Below are 18,403 nucleotides of genomic sequence, written 5' to 3' on the forward strand. Positions count from 1 at the left end.
GAAGGGTGGACGTGGAAGAATGGCGGTGAAAGGGATGAAAACTGCGTAGCAGTTTGTCTCTGTAACTCTTTCAGTTTGATAATTTCGTTATTCTAGCTGATGTCTGGTTGCTGCTGATATCCTGAAACCGATGTATACTTATTAAACCCTTTAATACATTTAAAATTAACATTTATCTATATATATATATATATATATATATATTCTAATAATATAAAATATTAATTTAATAATAAATTAAATTATTTATTTATGGAAATATATAAATAATTTCTATCTTAATATTACGATTGTATTCATCGTACCTTTATCCTTTTTTCATGCACATCATACACGTTTCTTGATAGATACAAATGACAAATTATACTGATAACATGTGTTAGACGATATTAAGTTTAATATGAAATTCTCTCGAGATGAGAAACCAATTTATTAAGCTTTGGAAAATGTCAGAAAGATATATAGTTTCAAATATAAAATTTGACAACATTTTACAAAAAATGAGCGAAGAGTGATGTAAGTAAATCGAAGGACAGAGTAACAAGCCAGAAGAGCAGGCTTTATGTAAGCCCTTATCTGCAGGACGTTCATCTCCCTGGAAGAGAAGGGTCGCTACGCTAAAGATACTTGATATATTTCGTGGAAACATGTTATCGGAATATTAACGTGCCTCTTCAAGTATACAGAGAAAGCGATGACACCTTGGATAAGTATAAATAGGAACGGAACGTACATCATCATCTTTTTTTTTCCTTGTCATTCTTACGCGCGATTAAGTATCGAATTTAAAAAGGGGATTTATACACATAATTCTTGATAACATAATTCTTGCAATTTTATTTTTATGTTCAACCAACATCTACATTTTTTTATTTTCTTAAATTTCTCAGAAAATATTTCAAAGAATACGCACTTTGTACAATTAAAATTTTACTTTTTTACTTATAACTTAAATTTGAGTCTTAAGAAATGAAAATCTTCAATTATATAATGAAATATACATGTACAATTGCTCGTATATTCTTAATATGTTACCATATATAATCTTATACAAATTGCTATTTACAAAGAACTACATTTCAAACGAGAGAATCTAGATCTATACTTTTTATGATTTTAGTTTCACACTCGTACATTGTCCCTACTTATTCCTAATATATTATCCCTATAATTTATTTCTAATAAATTATCCGTACTTATTTCTAATATATTCCAAAAATTATTATTAGCATCATTATAAGCAAGGAAGATTAAAAGGATAAAAAATAAAAAACGGAAAGTGCATAATATCTCTTCTATACATAATTGGTTAGAGAATATCAGTCTCGAATCGTTAAAATGTGCAGATCAGTTCTATCTCTGTACGAGTGCCGATCTTATCAAGCTATCTATAATAATAAGAGCTTGGACCTTCGAGTTATTTTTACTCGATGAGTATTACCTATTATCTTGAGTTATCTATTATCTTTCTCGTTATATGTCAAGCGTGCCTTCGGGAAATGTAAATTTCTCGCGATGAAAGTCTTCCCAAATAAATAACATCTTCGATGAATCGTCAAATCTCATGCGGTCATCACTGTTGCTGGAAGCTGTTTGTTACCGTCATTGCTATTCGTCGCGTCTACCTGACCTGATGTCCTCGGCGCTCTATCCGTAGCGTCTGTTTCTTGATTCTTCTCCAGATCAACGTAATATACGTGCCGCGCGGCGTAGCAAAGAATCATCATCTCGATTAATATCAGCGCGTTGCTTGTCACTGAAATCGAGAACAGGAAAATTATGAAGCGATATTATCAATTGTATCAACGTTTAAATTAATCTATTATTAATGGAAGCATTTATGAAGATTGTGAATAACGATATTAATCTTATAATTATTCTAAAAATCTATATATGTTTCTAAATATAATATGTTAAAAAAAAAAGTGGACTTGTGAAATAATTTGGAAATGCGCTTTTTAAAATTACACTTGAAACTGATATGGTTTTTAATGGAATTAATATAATAATTTTGTCGATATTAATAAAAACCAAAATATTAATATATAATGTAAAAAATTATAAAAACACTACACTACAAATATCACTGAAACATACACTAAATGAGACCTTTTTTGACACAAATGATATGCTGTCTCATGTTAGTTTGAAAAATTTATTCGTAGCACGTGGAACGGGTGAATTTTTATGGTGCTCGCGGATGCTGCGTGACGTCTCTTTTTTCAGTGAAACGAGTTTCTTTGTTACAGTAGGTCGTAGGTCCATGGAGCAGTAAAAAGAAGAGACGTATTCTAAATTCAAAGTTGAATGATCTTATCATGCTGTTTGAAGAAACTACCGGACCGTAAAATTATCGTTCTTTTATCGGTCCCTGCCAGAACGTTATAGTGTAGTAGTAAATTAAATAATAAATACGGTCGCGATAGTGTATGAATAGCTATATGATTCCAGCAGCTTATCTATCCCGAATCAAGATGTTAAATAATTTATTAATTGCCCGTTTTGTCATAGTTAATACGAAATGTGTTATTTATAAAACGAAATACATTATAATTAAATAAACATATGTTTAGAAATGTTGTTTAATTTGCACCTCGTAACTTTCTGGCAATCTAGAACAGGTTTATAAAAAAAATTTATAGGTCAATCAAATAAGTAAATAAATAATTAAATATGAATAATTAAATTTGATAACATTTATAGTATTTACTTTTATTTAATTATGGATCTCTGATTTAATAATAATGTGATAGTAAGATTTTTTTCACCTGGTGAGCTGCGATATTTATTATTATATTTATAATTTATAATTTCATTTTTAATCAGTTTTAATCGTTGATTTTGGATAGAGCAGAAATGAGTAAAACAGAAACAGAACCAAAATGGTAACACATATATTACCGTTGGCGTAAACTGTCGGAGTGAGGGGAGAATTGCACGGAAATACGCCCGCGGCGGGCAAGGCTCTGATAATACCGGTCTGCAGCTTAGAGAACAACATTACCAATTGTAACACCAACGTCTTATAATGTAGCTTGGCCTCTGAAACGGAAACGGACGATATTGATCAGAAACTTTCATTCTTATTAATGTAGCATGAACAGCAATTTCTCGAAAAATTACTTCCTGCGACGCTCAGCGATCATCCCAGGATAATTATTATTGTTTGACAAATATGTGCGTGTTGGACTTCATATAACAGTAAATTTACTTCAACAGACATACAAATTGTGATCAAGATGTGTTGAAAATTTCTTCGAGAGATAAATACTAATTGAACTTTATCAACGCATAAAAATGAAATAAAATTATCAGAAGTATTATATGTACATATATAATATAAAGTTAAAATTAGGTAAAATTATTATAAAATAAACGTATTAATAAAATATAAAAATATTATTTTTTTTGTTCAAGCATCTTTTCTTTTTTCTCTTCTTTCAGAAGAAGAAGAGCATTTTTTCATTAAGACAAATATATTGCAATAAATAGAATGATATTAAGATTGTAATAAATAAAACATTTGATTTACTAACATGTAAATACTGTTACATCTTTAATTTTTAAGAAAGTTTTACGAGAAAAAATAAAATATTGATCAAGTCTTGATTATATATATGTTTATAGAGAGGTATAAATATTGAGAAATTGATTGATATATACTGCAGGTAAATCTTCCGTAAAATGTATGGGGAAAGAAATAAATAAGCACTAAAAATGAATAAGCACTCATTACCTGGGACTGCTGCATGTAAAGTCTTTGTAGCGATGGTTAAACTGTATATTCCTAGAAGTATACTGATTACCATGATCGGCTGAAGGAACGTGACGTATTGCGTGGCAAGCATTGGATCCTCAGCTTCCATATAGAGCAATATGAAGTAAAGAAGACTCTAAAAATACAAACATTTTCTTATATTAAAGTTTCAAAGATTTTTAGTACTTATGTGTGCGTGTACTTCGAAAACGAAAAAAAATCTTCATTCAACCATTTCATTTAACACGTCTGCTATTCGTTAATGGATTTAATTAGCACGAAGAGTCGGGATTGGAAACTCATATATGAATATACTGATATACTGAATAATATACTGAAGTGCGTCTTTGCCTCTCTCGAGGTTACGCATTTCCTAATTCTGCCTGCAAGGCAACTGACGTAAATCAACTGGTAAATATTACAGATATCTGCTATCCGTTAATACCAAATCGATCGCTGTAAGCAAATAAATGGTTTACGAATATGTTTACCAGATAATTTCGTGATAGCAACAAGCCGAATCTAATTTTACTTGTTAATTGAAGTAATTAATCAGTCATATATTATGTAATCTATGATTGATGAGAGTCATAGAAATTATGAAAATTTTATATATCTCACAATTTTATGTATTCTATTTAAAAATTGTTATACATATTCTAGAAAAAGAGATTAAAGAGAGAGGTACTTAAATTAATCTGCTCCGTATATCAGAAGTCATATATATTTGCTACAATAGTGAGAGCAAAAGTTTTAGCGAAGAAGAAATCAAATTAATGTAATCACTTTTAATTAATTTAAATATAATTAATCCGACTAAAACAATAAATACAATAGGTCTGGCTATATTTTAGTTGCTCTTTATATTGAGAAAGTTTAAATTAATGCTATACATATAGTAAAAGCAACAATTGTTTTTATAAATTTTAATCATTTTGCCCGGTAATTAAAACAGTTATTTAGCATGGCATAAGTGAAGCGATAATCGAAGCGTGAAGGAGATGGAGGGAGATCTCTTTTTTACCTGGGCGATAGGAAGCTGAAGGGCCAGAATTCCTATCCAAGACAAATTGGCGTCGGTCATTTGAAGGTTTGGAAAGGGCAGACAGGGCCAGCAGCAACAGGGTCCAACTCGTAGCATCAATGTTGGCGTCTCGCTCGTCTTCCGGCGACCAACGTCCAAGAGGAGAAGATAGAGGCGATACATCGAAATCATTAAGAAAATCTGAGTTATCGCCTCCGATAGTAACTGGCCTCTGTCGAAAGTCAGAGAAACGTCATTATTCCGGCAAGTTTCGCGAAACGAACGAACAAATGTTAAAGTGATGAGATTCCGGGGAAATTATCATTATTGATTGACAATTTAAAATTGCCTTGAAATTGCATAAATGATAAAATTTGGAAACACAATTAATAAAATCTATTTTTATCAATTTTTTATATAATTAATTGTAAATGTAGGACATAAGATGTTATTATTTAATAACATATATGATATAAATTAATAGTAACAGAGGAGAAAAAAGATTTAAATAAGATTCTTGGTGCAAGTGAGATAACGTTTTTAAGCGAGTCATTAATCAATGTTTAACGTATGAAACACAAAAGGCTATTAAAACTTTATTTCGGAAGGCATTATCGTTATCAAATGCAAAAACATAATTCATAAGCATTTATCAGCATTGCCAGACACTAAGACAAAGTGATGCGTCAAACTGATGATAATTTTTGTTGATAAATAAATGAGTAACGCGAAGTTTAAGAAAAGATTATCATGGAAATTTGAATTAAAAAATTCCCTTTAAACGATTTATAATTTACAATAGAATTCTATTTATAATTTTGCATATCGTATATTCTAATATTGTATGTATAACTTTATCGTATTCCTTTTTTCTTCATCTTTCTTAAAATGTTTAAGTTATTTACTTAGTTTTTTACTGGAGCATTGAAATTTATCTTTTACTTAAATACTCCAATTTTTCGAATTCCTTTTTTATTATTTTTAAACGAGTGTTAAAAAGATCCGGTTTTAAGAATTTTTCTACGGAAAATAACGAGTTTATACAGTGATTTACGATACTGATCACATGTATTGTAATGTATATAACAATTATCTATGACTAATTGAATCGAAAAAGGCAATTGACAAAAGTGACTTTTCAATATCAAAACAAACAAACAAATATCTATGATCTTACTACAGATATCTTTGTTAAAAAAAAAATTGGTATATTGTATAAGTTATTGTATATTATGAAGTTCAATATGAAATATTTTGTTAATAATAGATACGTAATACATATACGTAAAATTACAAATAGAATTCTGTCTTGAATTACAAATCTAAAGTGAACGTAAAATATGAAGTGAAAACAAAAATGGCATAACGCTTATGCTTTTATTTTACACTTCGCTGGTGGCAAGTTTTTCTCGTTATCTCGATATTGTTAAATAATTGCAATAGGCCTTTATTTTTTACCTTGGTATCGCAATCGCCATTAGACTGCAAACGCTTGCGACAGGATATACCAATAGGATTATAACGGCATTTGTTTTATAAGATTCCGATTCTTTTTGGGAGAGGATATTGCGACAAGCATCAGCAGAGAAGTATATTGTGAGGACCAAGATTATCGAACCGACGCTTAGCAATGCAGTACCTATTGCATCTAAACCTGCAAAATACACAACGATTAAAGAAAATTAACTGTCGTTTTTAATAAAATTTTATAAAGATAATTGAGAATTTATATTTTTTATTTAAAAATTTAGCAATAGTGATCATTACTTCTAATTAATTTTTTATTTATAAATTAATAGTGTAATTTATAAAAATTTAGATGTATATAGTATGATTTATAAAAATATTAATATAATTTTTTTTTAAATTATGCTAAAATTATTATTTTTAATTTTGTTTTTTTTTTTTAAGAAAATAAAGCTACTTGAATATCGAAATCTGAGTACAAAATATTCTCATGTCAATAATTTCTCTCTCTCTCTCTCTCTCTATATATATATATATATATATATATATATATATATATATATATTTATACATATGTGATGATGCACGCTTTCAGCGTATTAAAAACCATTATCGTTTATTTTTATTTTCTAACTTATCTTATCGGTAAATATGATATAGAGATAATGATAGAAATGATAAATATATTTAAGTTTCTCATAATTAATTAATTACGGTTTTATCAACATTGCGTAAGTTAGAAAATTAATGAGAATTAAAGCACTACACAGATAATTTGCTATAGATTGAAAACAGTTTATGATGTAACATTTTAAAGTAGACATGTTTCTTCTAATTTCAATTTTTATGGTATTGTTATCACATTAATTTTTTCGGTGTTATCGCATATCTTGGAAAGAGATTCTCTCGTAAGATTTATACCAAGAAGCAGTTATCTAAAGAAGACGAAAAACAAATAGATTAGAGCATATTGGAAAGTGTCGAAAAATAGATTGACATATAATTTTTATACATAACATTTTATGCGGAAATAAAAGATTTATTTAACTTTTAAAGATATACATTATATATACATAATATTAAATGTACATAAACTTTAATTTAAATATGTAGGTAATGTACTGTAGGTCATATTATACAGAATAAAACGAGGCCCGAAAGCGTCTGAGCATGATCAAGCGATTTAACGAAAACAATATGAACGAGGAAGAGTCACAGTTGTCTCCGGAGCAAACAAATGGTTAGTTGTGTTGAGTTGTCGCTCTCTATTCTCTCCGATAATATATATTCCATATTAAAATTTATTACCCTGACACAAAGAACTCTAATTATTTTTATCAATCTTAACCCATACACTTCTCCTACAAATAAAAGCACAAATATACAATAGTACAAACAAACAAAAAGTTACATAATTGGTCATATATACTTTAAAGAGTACATATGTATGAAGAGAGTTATATAGTCGCATGATATGAATTGTAAATCGCGATGCTTATCAAAAGTTTGCCGTCACGCTTAACTTTTGTTTAACTTGTTCGTTCAATAAGCTTTATAACGTGTGGCATGAATATAAATTATACAATTGTGCATGAAACATTCACGTAGTTCGTGTGAACGTAATTGTTCAAATTATTTTTCGCCTGGAGAAACGTTTTCGTCGCATGAAATAAACCAATTTTATTTACACGTATTATTTATGTTTTATTGTATTTGTTGTGTTTGAATTTCTTGTATAATACTTACTATAATGATATATCTTTATGCAGTATTTTTATAATCGAAAACAGAATGAACGTTTGATGCCCCCCCCCCCCTCTCTCTCTCTCTCTATTTATCTGCTCTTAAGTCTATAAATATTTTGATATACTCGTGTACGTGCGCACAAAAGTAACGAGTAATATTCTTCGCATAAGTTACGTCCGAGAATTTTCGAGGATTTTCAACTCGCGCGAATAAGGTCTCGTGTACCAGACGAACTTGAGTCCAACTTTCACCGATGCGCTTACGTCGCTCAATGCAAGCGTATCTACAGTGCATTGCGATAAATTCGCTTTCGTAAAACAGAACGGCCGTGCATTAATATAGTATATTTCCATACGCGTAAATTGTACTAAAAAATATCAGACTCGTGTGAGAGTTATTTTACTCGAAATCTTAAAATAGGAGCAATTCTTGGAATTTGCGGTACCGACTGTAATTTGTAATGCACTGGTATCTCTATTGTGCAGTATCTTTATTGCACAAAACTCGGAATACCAGCTGCTTTTGATACGTAACTCACTTTCTACTATCATTAGCCATAACGGTGTCTCTAGCGAGCTCAAACTTTTAACGGTTACTACAAAGTTAGAACTGATATTTTGGGAATAATATGGGAATTGATAACAAGTAAATCGAGGTTATCGGGTAATTGAGATATCACAATTATTGAATGATAAAGTCTATAAATATCACAAAAGAATTCCGAAAATAGAAAATCTTTCGCAATTTAATAATTTCATAATAACCGCGGAATTATTTATTATTTAACAATTAACTTGCTTTATTCTTATAACAGTTACCTTTAAAATAATTTTTTTAAATTTAATAATTGATTAATTGTTCTAATTTATAATTGCTAGTGCATAATATACAAACGAGATTATCATTATTAAACAAATATTAAAAATATTATTAGTAAGAAATATTATACTATTGCATTAAAATTATTTATTCTCTCTACATTTATTCTGAAGATATTAATTATTCCACCTGACCTTGTATCTTCCATTTTGCTTTTAAAAGAGAAAATCGCAATTCTGTTAACACCGGACTTTATCGGCGGAATTACACCGTTATCCGGATGTTGTCGAGACTCACTTTCTACGAGTTCAATAGCGGAAGGCACGTTATTTGGGTTGCAGGTAACATCCGCGTGAACGTCGAAGTTCTCTATGGGAGTGCCCATGATTGCAGATGCTCCAAATGAATTTGTCCAAAGAGAATTGTCGTCTCACAGCACTCTGTTGTCTGTCACTCGCGGGTTTGATAAACTCGAAAGGCGCGCTCGCTCGCGGTAGTGTCGCGAGTGAATTCGTGAGGGAGAGAGACGGTCGCGGTTGTGCACAGTGAGAGTGAGTCCCCACTTTTACCTGTGCCACCACTGGATTGCGATGTTGTAATGAATTATCACTTGCAAAAAGTGTATACGCTCGTGCGCGCAAGAAACAGAGAGAGAGAGAGAGAGAGAGAGAGAGAGAGAGAGAGAGAGAGAGAGAGAGAGAGAGATAAAGAAATAGTAAATATAAGAAATATCCTTTCCGTAAACTTTCTCCCTCTCTTGCTGCAGTTTCTAACACAGTTTTGCAAGAAATACTAAATTAAGTAATAATTTATCAATTATTAGCACACTCTATGTATGGATAAAAGCAAATTTGAGAATGGTACTGACAATATGCCGTTATAAATAACTATTTAAAAATTATAAAATAAAATGATTAGTGAAATTATTAATATTATTAAAGTTATTAGACAAAATAAGTTTATTATTAAAATTATAAAGATGATTAAAATTGTTACGATTATTTCAAAATCAAAATTAGATATAATGGAAAATTATTAGAAATATTATTGTTTTTTAGATGGTAGAATTTTTAAATTTTGAATATTTATAAAAGGAAGTTTTAAACGAAGAACCGAGGGCAGAGAAGAAATTGCATTAAGAAAATGGAAACTATGTTAAAACTAAAGCATATTTTTTATAACTGTAAATAATGTAATAATACGTTTTGCTTTGCGTAGAGCTTATAAGTTTTTTACATTATGTTTCTGCATATCACGACCTTCGATCGGTAATGATATTATAATGTAGAGCAGATATTGAGTGTATATAATGTCACATACATATATCTGACTTATAGTTAAAATGCAGTTTCTTTTAACCTACTTAAAAGTTTATATGTAGGATGCTAATTTTTATTGTTTTTAATTGTATAACAGAAAATTTACGTATCACGTGCTCTTTGAGCTATAGATATACATGACCATATTTTTGGAAAATTATTATATAGGTCTTTGTAACAAATAAAATACATATTATATGTGTATGCATTAAATCTAAAATTAACAAAATTAAATATATATTTAACATTAAATATTAAATATTAAAATGTGTTATGCCGCGTGACACGCTAAGAAATATATCAAAACCAAAGTTCGTTAGAAATAAGTTCGTTAGAACACTTACTTATTTTGCCGGAGAATGCAGATATACAATATGTGAATGTATTTGTTGAATGATGACTCATCATATGATGATTAACTGTTAAGTGATTTGACTACAATACTTTACATGAGAAAGTAGAGTAATCAACTTGTGCAATCTATGAATCATTGTTGCCTTGACTGGAAATGCGAATCATTTTAATCAACATGTTAGTGTTCGACTGTTATTTTACATTCTTATTTGATAACTTAATCTTAGATAAGATTTTTTACAATTTTTTTTAAATCTTAATTATTTTATCTTATATTATTTACGGAGTTTTTTAATCTCATTTTACTTTAATTTTGCTATACACAAACTCTGGGTTAAATTATAATTATTGTACTCTGATGTCTTATAAGACCAGCTCTAAGTTCATAAAATTATTTAATCCAATCGTATTATCAATTGAAAAAATTTTTGTCGCAATATTTTCTAACTTACCGTTAGTAACTCTTACTGGTTAGCGGTATTCACTGGGTCTAACTAGTCTGAAAGAAAGTGTCCACGTATCTTCGAATGATACCCGTTACCGACTGTCGCTGAATCAATTTTTCAACCATAATTGTACAATTGTGAATAAATGTATAGGAGAAATCGCAGTTCTATTGGTATATTATATTATTTTGTAGAAATCAAGGTTTTTTCATTGGAATATCATTTTTTAATAATTTAGCATTCCATGTGCTTTCAAAATATAATAATATCTTCTTTATATAAAAACAAAATTTTCTCAGCATAATGTATGTGTCTATTTTTGTTCATTAATAATTTTTTAACGGAATATAAAATTGAATTTTATTTTATGAAGTTTATTGATGTGAGTCAAAGTGACTTAAGGGATTTGAAGAATCTTAAGAATTTAAACTTAAATAAAGGGTAGGGGATAAGATTCCCTCTCTTTCTAATTTTAAATCAATAATTTCTTAACGGATTATGTAAGGGATTGAATTTTGTAGATTTCGCGAAGATTTGCAGCAAGCCTTATTGGAAGATTAAAAGCAACTTTATCTCGATAAGAAATATATTTGCAGATATTTTTATAAAAATTGTTGCGTATTTTTTTATTTATGTAATATAAATATATGTTAGATAATCTTTAACGTAATTTTTCTACTTTGTGTTTTTGTATATTATAATTGTGTCTCTTCAAATCTTGATAACCACTCAGGATCCCTCTTTGCACATATATTATTTCACGACGGTGGACACGCTTTCCTATAGTTTTCCGTGGCATGCGAATAAATTAGCTTCGGCATATATCTCTTTACATACGATATGCAAATACAACCGTTTAAGATTTTCTTTATATCCTTTAGTAGCATTGACAGAGTAAACAGTTTTCTTCTTTAACTGTATAAAATTATAAAACCTGCTATATTATAGATTTCTCAATAGGTGATTCGCTATTTAATAGTTGAAATGATCGATTGTACTTTGTACTCATGCGAAGCACATAGCAGCTCGTGAGACATTGTGAAGACAAACCCTGAGTGGCTGAGAGAAATCGAAGAGAGACAAAGCGAAAGATGTCACAATTTTTTCCAGTTTGCATGCTACGCATCTGTAACATCAATAAAGCAGGTGGCTCTCTTCAGATTCTCTCAAGCAGTGAAGATCTGCTTGCTTATTATCGTCCCGAGTGCGAATATGATATCTCGGCTTATATGGGATACTCTCGGTGGATTTCTATTACCTTTCGAGAGGTGGCGATCGAATAAAAACTGACGATTTTTCGTCGGGTTTGAACTTATGGGTCTTCGACTCGTTAGCGCAGCGCACATCTTTCTGCGTCACGATCGCCACAGAAAAGATCATTGACTTTTTCATTGTAAATCTTTAAGCAATTGTACGTTATTACAACACGTGGATAGTGTGAAAAATTTTAGCAGGTCGATGCAGCGCAATTGGGAGAAAAATTAGAAATCAGAAAAAATGATTGATGGCCTGTTCGATGCTGCAGTTTCGGTTCATATCTGGTTTAATATTTTTTTCTTCTCTTTTTCAGGGTCGTAACTGAAACCAGCTACGACGTCGTATCTTTTAATTAAATAAAAAATTAATTAATTAATATTTAAAGGAAATAGATGAGGCAATCGGAGCCTCGCGCGGTAATCAATGCGCAGACAAATTATAATAATAAATGAGTATATTAATTGTACGTTTCGACACCCTATTCGTGTCTTCTTCAGCGTAAATAATTAAGTTACATAAATTCATAACGATAACAGATTACATGGATAAACAAAGTATAGCGCAGTCAATAAGTAAAATACCGTGGATTAAAATCGTACGGATGTACCGTCGTCGTAAGCTCACTCGCGACGTTTCAGAGTGACAGGCTCGTTATTACAATGTGACATCCTGATCTGTAATTGCTCCGTAAGTAACTCATTATTCGCCTATTAACACGGTTAAATAACGTCCTTATCATATTGCGACTCGGTTTGATATAGGTAGGGCATTCGTATCTTCCCTACCTCCCCGGTCTTCCAACTTGGCGAGCTTTCTAAGATGCGATGGATGCGGAGCAGATGCAGCATATCGGTTTGTCTGGGCTTACGACGACGGTACATCCGTATACGATTTTAATCCACGGTATTTTACTTATTGACTGCGCTATACTTTGTTTATCCATGTAATCTGTATCGTTATGAATTTATATAACTTAATTATTTACGCTAAAGAAGACACGAATAGGGTGTCGAAACGTACAATTAATATACTCATTTATTATTATAATTTGTCTGCGCATTGATTACCGCGCGAGGCTCCGATTGCCTCATCTATTTTCTTTGATTAGTCTAGAGAGCCTATATATCGTTTAATTTAATTAATATTTAATAGATAATCACATTATTAAAATAAAATAGATGAATAAGTATCCCTTAATTTAAATAAAGAAATAAAATTAAGATTAAAATTAACTAAAATATATATTATATTTTAATGATTACATCTAAATCATAAGATACAGATTAAAATACATTATTTTATTATTAAATTTCTTTATTACTTATTGTTAGTATATACAAAATATTCTTGTATTACTGAATATTTATTTAATTTAAAAACAAATAACTCAAATTAGAAAGAAGATAAGAATTACTTTTTCTTATACGTATAAGAATTTAAAGTATTAGCTTATTCTAATTTTTGTTGATAGAAGACTTTGTGTTGAAATGATAATTAATTTATAATCTCGAAAAGCGATTTCTCCGAATTTAATTAACTCGCCATCAGCTACGTGTCGTTTCTCTTTCGAGTTTTTGATCGTCATTTGGCGGCGACGACGACGGGATGGAATGTCTTTCTTAAAGACCAATATCGGCAAAGTCTCATCTCGCCTCGGGGGAGAAGCTTGATAAATGCTCTCCCATAAGAAGGGAAAGAGGTAAATGCGACAGCGGTTTTAACTAATTTCCATGACGCGATTTTCTGCCAGCCGACCAGACCGTTGTGTTCCAACTAAAACGCGAATGATATTTAGGTAGGATATTCGCTGAAGGGTGAGATAGAGAGGAGGGAAGGAGAGCGATTGCGATCGATTGCGAAGGACTTGAAATATCGGATAGACGAATCTCGAAAACTCAAGCCCGAAGAAGCTCTTCCTAAGACGGAGAACCTTTCGGGGCTCGTATGTGTGACCTTGGGTTGGGGGAGAAGGTGGGACGAAAGGGGTCGATTCGTTGTGCAGATTAAGCGCATGCATGTGAAATTGCTTTCTCTGCTGGTATTGCTGTTCGCGAGCTTTTTAAAGGTTGAAGGGTTCGTTCGCGAAATTGGCTTCGTTAATGCATATTGATATTGACACGGCAAACTTTATTTTGGTATAATAAAGATGCACGATATGACTTATTTACACGACATTATAGAAAAATATATATACGTATCTTGCACCGAGCATGATAAAAATTATTTATGGCGTACACTTTTATGTTTTACTGTAATATAATATATTTACTGAAAGTAAATTTTTTTACGCAAATATCGTATCAAAGGCATAAAATTTATTTATTATTATTTTTTTAAATATTTAAAGATTTATATGCGAAACAGCATATATAACGAAACATATGGAATAAACACATGGAATAAATAAGATATTAATATATATCTTTTTATATCAGATATATACGTTATAATTTTGACGTCAATACTCTCATCAGCTTTCAATGAAATCTCTGACGAAGAAAAGGAATGAAATAACAGGTTTTTCGAATTACTGGATTTTATGTAACAAATATATGTAGAGCAACTTTTGTGCGTGTGAAAGGAAGGGAATTTCGTAAGAAATTTATCTTAACCTTATTGCCAGAACAGTCACGTTAGAGCAAAAAGATGTGTTACAATGGTGAGAATGGAAATAGATGCTATATAGGAGAAGTCCTACTGAATCCAAGTCACGTTTAATCTTTTGGAAATTATGCATTCTGTCGCCTCACTGTTTGTGGAATAAGTCTGCGAAATCGTTTACTTCAATTGACTGCCTAAGAAGTTCTTGAATACTAATACTGGATTTTATGTAACGATACGCGATAATTTTCCTTTATTCTCACATCTTTTTCTTATTCATATAATTTCTCTTCCGTTCATTGTACTCTTATTTATTTCGTGCTTTATATATATATATATATATATATATATATATATATATATATATATGTATATATATATAATTATTTATTTTTCTTTATATTTTTAATAATTATAAATGTTACATCTTATTGAATAGCTTTGATATTCCTTGATCAATCATTATAAAATTGTATTATTGTAATATCATTGTCAATGTTATTCTTTCTACGATGCCGTACATATACGCATAAATTCTATGTTCTTAATTTTAATAAATAGAGTTTAAAAATAAATATATAAATAACGTGTAAAGTTTGTATTTTAATTATTTTATGTAAATAAATAATAATATTTTACATTTTTAATACAGTTTTATCGAAGAATAATTTATTTTTTAATAGACAATTGTTATATTAATTTTTTTGTTCTTTTCTTTCTCTTTACAAAGATTAATAGAGTAATGTATGCGCTGGTACTTATTTCTCTTCTTTATAGAATATTATTCCTTTGCCTTTTATTTTTTAATTTTTTTGGATAACGTTTCATAACACTTTTAAACGCAAAAATTTCGTACTAATTAATTTAATTTTCATTATAAATATCGAATGGAAAATATATTTATTACTACGCCACAAAGAAGTTATTTAACGCTGGAATTTCATAATAAGTTTACATTGAATAAGCGAATAATACAAGCTTTCGCGCGCGGGCGAAATTTTCGTATATTCCTGTTATTATTAAATTGTCATTTGACCTTTTGTGCTTCTACATTAAAGACAAATTCAGCATAGCGATTCCTGACAGTTCTCCATAATTACGTATAACTGTATAATTCTTCGAATATTCGAAAACTTTTGTTCATATTGAAAATTAAATAAGATATTTAGCGCTGGATTTATCGCTGTAATTAATTTTCGGAACGCAGACATTTTGTCGCGTTCACAGAGATGTGACGAGATATTAAGTCGGTCATAGATACACGACCAGCCTTGACGTGTATAAAAGTGGCCTTTACACCGGTGATAAATATTGAAATCGTATCGATCTCACGCGAATCAACCACTTTCTCGCTCTTTAATGTCGAGTTGACAAGCATCAACGATACGTCAACGTTATTATCAATAATAATTTTATTCCTTGCATGCGGTGACATGAAATTATATATTTTGATTTAAGGATAACTCCATTTATCTCCATTCCTGCTGATAAAGACAGAAAAGTAAAAATTTGTCTGCCTTTTTTTATAATTTGTTACGCTGTAATTGATGTTAGTTTACTTTTATCATTACTTATTGAATTATATTCTTATTTTGTAAATGATGATATGAAACATAATTGGAAATGATTATTATACTTTTAATGAGAGAAAGATGATAATAACACTCTCATCAACGAACACTGTGAAGTTTTTCTCAGGATAATTTTTATTCATTAACCACTGATTTTAACGATCTTTACCGTTATAAAGCTGAGTTCTACCATAAGCTATAAGAAATTACCGGAAACTGGATCATCGGCACATTCGACAAATTCCGCTCGTTACTGGCAGCCGCCGCGAGTTCGGTCGTTCCAGTCTGACAGCCTCGGAATTTCGTCGGAGCGCGCGAGACAATGGCTCACTTTTGCGGCCGTGTCGGTATAGTGCGAATTTGCAAATAAATTTTGTGGGCATTGTTATCGATTTCCGTCCGGGAATTGGGACAATTGACTGGATACGACGGATAGAGCGGGCTTACATAGGCGAATGGCCGCATCTGCCGCGGTGGTTGCTGCGAACATTAAAGTTATAAAGCGTTGGATATGCAGGGTGTCGCAAAAGCAATCATCGCGAAAGCAATTTGACAACAAATCTATAATTAGTTCTTTATATTCTCATTGATTTTTAACATAAGTTCTCGACGTCTTTAATTCTGTTAACAAAAATATCGAAAAAACTGCAGCTTTCCGCACTTTTTCAATATTTTATTAATTTTTATATTTTTGCGTAATATTTATGTGTTATTGATAAGTTATATGTATTATAAAAGCCACAAATTATGTGTATTACTTATGGCTTTTATGATAAAATAGGACACTTTACTAAGCTTTAAATTCCATTTTGATCCTAAGGTTCTATTCTATTAGCTTTTATTAAATGTCTTCTCTTTTTTGTGTGAAGTTTTATAAATTTAATTTAATCCGATCTGCATCCAAAATGGAAAGTTATTAGCGAACACGAATACCTAGCACATCCCTATTAATGACTGACGTATCAGAGCCTCGTCGCGCTGATAAGCTTACAAAGAGGTAGCCGATATTCATCCTCTCTGTAATATAACACTAATTACTTCTGCGAGCTACTTAAGAGTATATCCATCGAAAGCTGCTAAGTTTAACTCCGTTAATAACTTCGTTACATTTTGCGGAATAGTGAACAAATCTTATAGAAGAAAATGCAACGCGATACTTCCCTAATTCTTCAACGCTTAAAAAACGTGAATAACTAAAAGTATATAGTAGGTATCTATTTGCAAATTCATATTAGCAATTTTTTCGTGTACTTTATTAATTGTTTTTTTTTCTTTTTTTTTCCATGTGGATTAATTCACCCAATATTTATTTTCCTTTCCTTTTACATATACTTACCGTTCTTCATTGCGGGAGGAAGAATTATGGAATGTCATAATCTGCTTATATCTCTTGTTTACCATAAAGTGGGATTTCTGCAGGAATTATAGCAGCTTCTCAATCTTTCCAATTTAGAGGCCCACAACCTTTGACCTTTTTTACCTTTCTACAGAATAAGAATTTCTCTGTATACAAAACTGAAGCCATATTTTGAGAATCTTTCCATGTGAAAAGAGCAACAATACTTTAAAAGATATCTTCCAACCTGCTTGCTTTTTTATCGTCGTTTTGGCCCATTTATTCTCTTTAAAGATCGATACGTGTATCAGAATGGAGGCATGAATGTCACCAATATCAATAACAGTTGTAGAATAATAAAGAAGAATTTCGATATGATGGAAAGCAATTTTAGTGACCATTATTGCACGTTAATATTCTGCTGTAAGTTTTTGCAATATTTTTCTCTCACACGAGAGCAATATCTTTCTGTTCTAATTGCAATATATTGTCAAGTGGCAATCAAGTTCCAAGGTTACTAAACTTTCTGTTATAAATTTTTTCTTGTAAAAAGGTTTTAATTTTCATATCTATGTATGTATAAATATTTAACGAGTATTTTTAGCACTTATCAAGAAACAAAAATAATAACTGTCCGTTTAATATTATACTTGTCAGAAAATTAAAATAAATAAAATTAACTGATATAATAGTTATGAAGTTATTT

General features: G+C 30.4%; 1 protein-coding gene across 1 annotated transcript; it reads right to left on the reverse strand.

The window, feature by feature from the left end:
• Positions 1-278: 278 nt before the first annotated feature.
• Positions 279-9,384, reverse strand: LOC139819462 (organic solute transporter alpha-like protein). The gene is made up of 6 exons (XM_071788809.1): positions 9,111-9,384; positions 6,240-6,435; positions 4,782-5,013; positions 3,737-3,893; positions 2,902-3,042; positions 279-1,756 (listed from the first exon to the last, which is right to left on the reverse strand). The coding sequence occupies exons 1-6, from the start codon at positions 9,196-9,198 to the stop codon at positions 1,563-1,565; spliced, it is 1,008 nt and encodes a 335-aa protein (XP_071644910.1). The 5' UTR covers positions 9,199-9,384; the 3' UTR covers positions 279-1,562.
• Positions 9,385-18,403: the final 9,019 nt, after the last annotated feature.

The sequence above is a fragment of the Temnothorax longispinosus genome, chromosome 1 (genome assembly GCF_030848805.1).
Source record: "Temnothorax longispinosus isolate EJ_2023e chromosome 1, Tlon_JGU_v1, whole genome shotgun sequence".
NCBI lineage: Eukaryota > Metazoa > Arthropoda > Insecta > Hymenoptera > Formicidae > Temnothorax > Temnothorax longispinosus.